The 7,332-nt window shown below is 35.7% G+C and overlaps 1 protein-coding gene across 2 annotated transcripts in view; it reads right to left on the bottom strand.

Annotated features, from left to right (window-relative positions):
* The window catches only part of LOC125243647 (fucolectin-like), a 42,071-nt gene extending 36,789 nt beyond the window's left edge, over nucleotides 1–5,282 (bottom strand). For both annotated transcript variants that reach the window (XM_048153434.1, XM_048153431.1), the window contains exons 1-2: nucleotides 5,115–5,282; nucleotides 4,781–4,857 (exon numbers count right to left, since the gene is read on the bottom strand). In XM_048153434.1, the coding sequence (XP_048009391.1) occupies nucleotides 4,781–4,853 (73 nt within the window). In that variant the 5' untranslated portion in view covers nucleotides 4,854–4,857; nucleotides 5,115–5,282. The remainder of the gene's footprint in view (nucleotides 1–4,780; nucleotides 4,858–5,114) is intronic.
* Between the last annotated feature and the right edge of the window lie 2,050 nt (nucleotides 5,283–7,332).

Below are 7,332 nucleotides of genomic sequence, written 5' to 3' on the forward strand. Positions count from 1 at the left end.
TAACCATAGCGACAGTGACCAAAGTCATGGTGACGTCCATAAAACTGAAAAGTCTTATCGCTTATCGCCAGCTGAGCCACGAGTTCATCCATCAAATCTTCATTGACCGACAGCAGCTTCAATGTAAACATACGCTAGCCGGACACAATCGTTGCACTCGTGTCTCACGTCCTTTGTAGTGTCTCGTGCTGCCGCCCATGACACAGCATTTGAGTCACGCGTGGAATACAAAACTGACAGGAGCAGTTTGGAGAGGAGAACAATGACTGATCTAAAACCATCAGATGACACACAGCTCATCTCTCCCTCGCTGTAATTTGCCGAAAGTTAAACCACACACACAAAACCCTTTAGTGTAGCAGCTCTCTCGCACTGACATGACGGACAACTTGTTGTCCAGTCCTGCTCCGTTCACACAGCGCAAATATTCCGAGAATGCGGTTGTGAGTCCTGAAAATGTATGGGTGTGAGTTCTGTTATAGAATGCGGTTGTCACTGCCGTAAATAACCGTACTGTGTGTGAACGTAACCGTATTAAGGACTCAAATACAGGACTGACAACCGTATTCTGCTGCTGTGTGAACATGGCCTATGAGTGTACTCAAACATTTTAAGTTAAGAACAATTAAACTGTATGAGTACAAAATAAAAATCTGCCAGTTCTGCTTACTTAAACTTTGAATTTCTTAACTTAAAAATTGAGGCAACCATTTGCCTCAAAGTTTTTGAGTTTTGCCAATTTAATCGGGTTTAGAGTGTAGGTAGGTATCCAGAGGTAGATAAGTAAGGCTAGCATAGGGTAGTAACAATGAGACCAGATGAAGGTGAACTGAGGAGTGCTGGTTTATGTAGAGACAAAAGGCAGGAACACACCAAGCTGACGCCGACGAACTAGTGGCGATGAAAGCAGACTGCGGGGTTGGCTCACGTCGGCAGCATTTGTGTCCAAAATTGTCCTGACGCACCAAACCAACGCTAAACAGCCGACGGCCAAGAAGCATGTCAGTTCTGCGCCTGCGTGAAGCGAAATGCCTCTCCAAACCAGCAGGTGGCAGTATCTGAACAGCCAATCAGAATGATCAGATGGCCCGACGGACCGACGAGCTCCGACACGATTCAACATTTCGAATCGGCCGAAATAAAGCCAATGAGGACCAACTTCAGCCGACGGTGCGGAACACACTGAGAAAACTTAGTCGGCCGATGAACAAAAACTGCCTAACGGCCGACCGTCGGCTTGGTGTGTTCCTGCCTAAAAAGTATAGAACCCAAGAGGCGACACTCTGATACTTTTTGAGCAACAGCCACTAAATGGTGCTCCGGTAGCGCAGCCGCCATTATGGGGTGAAAATACTAACTGGACCATAGAATCCTTCACATCTTATGTTACCAAAATCTGTGAATTTCACTGCCAAATCAGAAGCGCAACAGAACAGTTTTTTAAAGCTTTTTTTGTGTTCAAAATTTACAAAAATGATATAATGAGAATGTACAACATGAATCAATTTTCCAAACCGTGTTTTTGTCTTACCCTCAATCATTATGGTACACTTTAGTGTTGTCACGATATCAAAATTTTGACTTCGATACGATACCCAACATAAATATCACGATACCGATACTTAAACGATACTATGGCAAAAACCTAAAAAAACAGGAAAAGTAAATAATTAACACATATGACAGAACTTCTTTCTTCACCAGTGTGCAGGCTGATAATTCTGGATTTGAGCTTCAATGCCATGAAGTTAGAGTTAGATTTAATATAATTTTTATATAAAAAATAAAATAAAATTGTAAATTATTTGCTGTTATGCTTTTTTATACATTTAGGTGTTTTTAACAGTAAGATTATAGTAAAAATTAGATTACTGTAAATACTTAGAGCAATGTTATTAAAGCATAAATTGGTTTAAAATAACTGTATATACCCTTCACATATTTATGTATTTTTAAATTTTATTTTTGCAACCAGATATCACTTATTAAACTTAAACTTATAATAAGTGTTTATATTCGGACTGTTTCAGACTGGACTGGTAGGACCCCGCCGCAGAGTATCACAGTAACTGCATGACTCGCCATAGACATACACTGAGAAAAGTAGATCCGGCTACAATGTTCTTCCGCAAGATGTGTGCAGTTCTGTTTATTAACCGCTAGAGGGCCAAAAATCGCGGACTGCAGCTTTAAATTAAGTCACCAGTAAATTGTATGGCTCCTACAGTAAATGTTGTATTGTCTTATATATGTTTTATTTTACCAGTTGTGGAATCCAACCATTCAACCATCTGAGGTAATGTACTTTATTGAGTATTTCCATTTTTGCAACTTTGTTTACACATTTATTGATAGTAAATTTAGGATCATCATGTTTGCAGCGAACAATATATTTCAGATAGTGGAGTAATAGTAATAATAGTATCACTTCACTAGGTCTGAATTGAAATAGGCTATATTGTACGTTTTAATGGATCACACTACAAACATAATGATCTTATAATACATGATGCATTGCTATGTCTGTTATCCAAAGTGTTGTCCATATTGTCCATTTTCCAGTGCCCACTGATCAGTAGTCACCCAAATCTGTCTAATACTTTTTGCAGCATGCATTACGTTAAAGCACAGAGGCTTAAAATAATACATGCATTGTTTTGCAAACTCTGGTACAGTAAATGTCTGGTTAAAGTAAAGCCATAAAGCCACCAATATTTTGCCTTTTTTTTAAAAGTGCTTTTCAATCCAGTGGTGATCCGTACACTTCAACCTCACACAGTGTAAGAGAATCTTGCCGTCCTGGAATAACAACATTAATGTAACGTCCTTCCATCCCATCACATTCAAAAGAGGTGGAAAAAACAGGAGGAATGGAAGAGATCGTAGCACACCTGAAGAAAGAGTGAGTTCAGCATCTTGAGAAACTCTGAACCGTCAAAGTAAAACTGCATCAAGTCAAACTAGTTAAATGCAAATGAACAGAATAAAAAATGTACAAAATCCAAATCACATTCTACCAATTTGAAGTCAAGTTATGTCACATTGCAGACTGCAGCAATTCTGAGAACTTCTCTAAATTCTCTAAAAAGCCATATTGAGATGAATTCATTTACCTGGGATTATTGTTGCCATTGTTGTCCAGACTGTTTCCAATTCTGATTTCTGCCCCATTTAGTCTTTTAGGATCACTGTCTGTGTTTGTAATTACCACTGAAAACACTTTGTGCCTTTTCAGTAAGTCCAGTCTCCACCAGGTATTGAGGATATGTCGAGTGTGTGTGCAGGATGCATGACTGTAAACACCATCTTTGTTCCCATCAATAGCATTGAATGCAAAGCCATTTCCATGGAGGGAACTTTGTGTAGCTACTCCTCCTAAAGCCACATTTTCACCTACAACAACAGATGGGTTTCACATGAATTCATAATTTTGGATAAATGACTAATCTTAGTCTAGAAATGAAGATTTTTAAGAATAAAGTTGTTTTATTAAATTTCTGTTATTGACTATAAAGATTAGTGAGTGTTTCTCTCTTTGGATTGTTTAGTTTTATTAGTGCCAAACTGATCAAATCCTGATCATAAATGTTCATATTCTCACCATCAGGAGCTGGATAACCGTAAACCTCAACCTCGCAGAGAGTAAGAAGCCTACTAGGACCAGGTATGATCACATTGATGTAACGGCCTGAAATGCCTTTTTTCCATTTGAAAGTGAGGGATCTCCCACCTGGAATGGATGAAATCTTTCCAGCCCTGTATAAAAATGGCAGCATATGGACAATATTTGATTTCATACAGTATGTAACCTCATCACATCATTCTTTAAGAGAATCTCCTCTTGAAAGGACTTTTCTTACAATGGATTGCTGTTGCCGTTGTTCAGCAGAGAGTTTCCAATGTGTATCTCGGCTCCATCAATCCTTTCAGGAGAGTCTTTTCTGTTGGTGATAGTTATGGAGGTCACTACGTACTGGTCTAGTAAATCTAACCTCCACCATGGGTCATCTTGCATAGGAGTAGCAGTACAGGATCCATGTTCATAATTTGAGTCACGATTTCCATCAATAGCATTACTGGCATGACCATTTGGTGCCCAAGGATTCTCCAACCAGGTCCGACTGTGTGGCCTTGCCATATAAAGCGAGATTTTTGGCCTAAAATTGATAAAGCATAGTCAAAATGTGTAATAAAAACAAGTAAATTAATAAATAAAAATAATAATAATAATAATAATAAACATTTAACCATATAATGTTTAATTTTTGACTTATAAATTTGTGATTATTTCTCCAGATTTATTTTTTTATTTATATTTTTGACAGTACATTTCTGTATAGATGTATCAGTCTATAGCTGCAAAAAACAATTGTACACTTCCACCTTTATTGCCAAGGAGAAAAATCTGTTTTAGACACAGTCCTTTTGGGACATTATGCCCCATTGAGTTTTTTTTTTTTTTTTTTTTAAATATGAAATGCTATCTAAAAACATCTTTCACATTATAAGATAAGCATTTTCAGCAAAATGTAAACAATTATGATTTCATAAAACAACAATAAACACTTCCTAAAAAATAAAAAAAGGGAACATGCAAAAATATCAAACCATAGTTTTGTCCAGAAGACATTTAATGAATTGTATAAAAGTATAACATATAAATTGTAGGGGACCACTTGCCTTAATAAAAATATATGACATGTTCATTGATCAGCAACCAGTGTTTATAATGTGAATGAGTCTGTATAACTGAAACCAGCTGTGTAATTTTTACCTTTACCTTTAGCTGTTGTTGTGTCTGTACAATAAGGCATCACAAAAATCCAAAGTAGGAAAAACACGTGCATTTCCATTATCCTACACATGGGAAGGAAAATAAGTAAATAAGATTATAACAAATCTGATAAGTGTTGTTAATATTGTTTATGTTCATAATCTGATTTTATAATGGATTTACTGTGAGAGTTTGTTTTAATATTTAACAGCATGTAATTGGACTTTCATATTATTGAATCTGAAAGGCAATTAAGTAAATTATGTAATTCAAATTATAGCATGCATGAAAACATGATCTGACATTCATTTTTATTCTTTTAAATTAAAAACTCACTCACCTGTATTTTATAATGTACAAAAAAAAAAAGTTTTTCTCATAGACAAGATGAAGTTTACTCTATGGGCAAAACGAGTTCATCGCCCTTTAAATATCAAAAACATCAGTGGACCAGCAATAAATACACGGCAACTTTTAAAGGCCTGGATGTTTTATCTAAACAGGTCATCTGAGATAAATGTGCTTTACCACAATTGTAATAAAATATCTATGGTTTGTTTGTTGAGCTTGAAGTAATTTTACAGAAACAGACTATGTTTTTTTTATCTCTTTTTTGGTCATTTCAGCTCATTTAAGTCATAAAGGTGTTGTGCATTTTATTACAGTGCACGAATCCACCACCTTTCTCTTCCATGTGCAACTTCTGGCTCTGTGTGTCACACTCTGAGTCTAGATTTGAGCAATTTATTACACGTGACCTTTAAACAATCTGTAAAAATGCATGAAAAAACAGAGCAAACCAACAGATTCACAAAGCCTGTTAAAATGCCAAATTACAAACTATATTGAAACCATAAAGTCTACTATAATATAACATACAGTTTATATGCACTTATAATTGTGTATACAGTCCTGTGTATTACCTATTCTTTTGTGCTCAATGATATTGTTTTATTCAAAGTCACCATAATAAAGAAAAGTGTCTTCTGCACAATGGCAGGTCTAGTTTTGCTGCAAAACGCCTTAGTTCTGTACACTTTTATATTTCCCTGAAAAGCAGAATATTATTTATTTAATTATTTTTGGGATGTATGGGTTTGTATGTTTTTATGTGAATTTTGCAGGGGTTTTTTTTCACAAAAGCATCATTTTAATTTTTTTTTTTATTTTACAAACACATTTGCAAGACACAGACGTAATAACAAAAGGATCATTCATTTTACAACATACAATTTTCACAGCTGCATTACATTACAAAAGTGCTCTTTGATCAATAGCCACCTAAATCTGTCTAATACTTTCTGCAGCAAGCAGTGGATTAAAGTATCAAGGCTTACAAAATAAATACATAAAATAATACATGCACTGTTTTGCAAACTCTGGTACAGTAAATGTCTGGTTAAAAAAATTGACCCTTACGCACAGAGATTGTTCCAGATTCTCTGAATACTGATGATATTATGCACTGTAGATGATGATAACTTCAAACTCTTTGCAATATTTCTCTGAGAAACTCCTTTCTGATATTGCTCCACTATTTTTCGCCACAGCATTGGGGGAATTGGTGATCCTCTGCCCATCTTGACTTCTGAGAGACACTGCCACTCTGAGAGGCTCTTTTATACCCAATCATGTTGCCAATTGACCTAATAAGTTGCAAATTGGTCCTCCAGCTGTTCCTTATATGTACATTTAACTTTTCCGGCCTCTTATTGCTACCTGTCCCAACTTTTTTGGAATGTGTAGCTCTCATGAAATCCAAAATGAGCCAATATTTGGCATGACATTTCAAAATGTCTCACTTTCAACATTTGATATGTTATCTAATATTCTATTGTGAATAAAATATAACTTTATGAGATTTGTAAATTATTGCATTCCTTTTTTATTCACAATTTGTACAGTGTCCCAACTTTTTTGGAATCGGGTTTGTAGTATAAAAAAAGAAAGTGACCGAATTTTTTATTTTATGCAAATAGAGTACCTCAGAGATGAAGTGTTTTTGTAGGCAAAACCCGGAAGCGAGTTAGCATTTTAGGACTTCCGGTTCCATCGCTCTAAATTCGGGTTTTTTGAATGGGTTTTTGCTAAATCGCCTGAAATAAGGTCTGTGGTTAACAAAGCCTCTAAATATTTTCAGGTTTTGATCTATGACATAAAACACACCAGTTATAACCCTTTTGTGATTTTTTTAAACCTTTATTTTGTCTTAAAAACGGCTAACAAGTTACTAAAAGGGACCACTTCCTTTGGTGGGGACTTTAGACGTCATTATGACAAACATGACATTTGGACAGCATTTCTCATGAAAACGTGGATAAGTATTCATACACAGCACAGATCATAATCAACAAGCATGTTTTTAAATAAAGTTGTTTTTTAAATAAAGTTTGAGGAAGCTTGGTGGTGACGACATTGATCCGCGACCATGGTGTGCTGTAGTCCGTTTATAGCCTACTAGCTTTTTATATCTGATGACTTTATTTAGGCTTCAAAATGTATAAATGTTGTGTTAACCTGTAAAGATGATCTTGATAGACAAAACGTGTAAGTGTCAT

Source organism: Megalobrama amblycephala, linkage group LG13 (genome assembly GCF_018812025.1).
Source record: "Megalobrama amblycephala isolate DHTTF-2021 linkage group LG13, ASM1881202v1, whole genome shotgun sequence".
In the NCBI taxonomy this organism is placed as follows: domain Eukaryota; kingdom Metazoa; phylum Chordata; class Actinopteri; order Cypriniformes; family Xenocyprididae; genus Megalobrama; species Megalobrama amblycephala.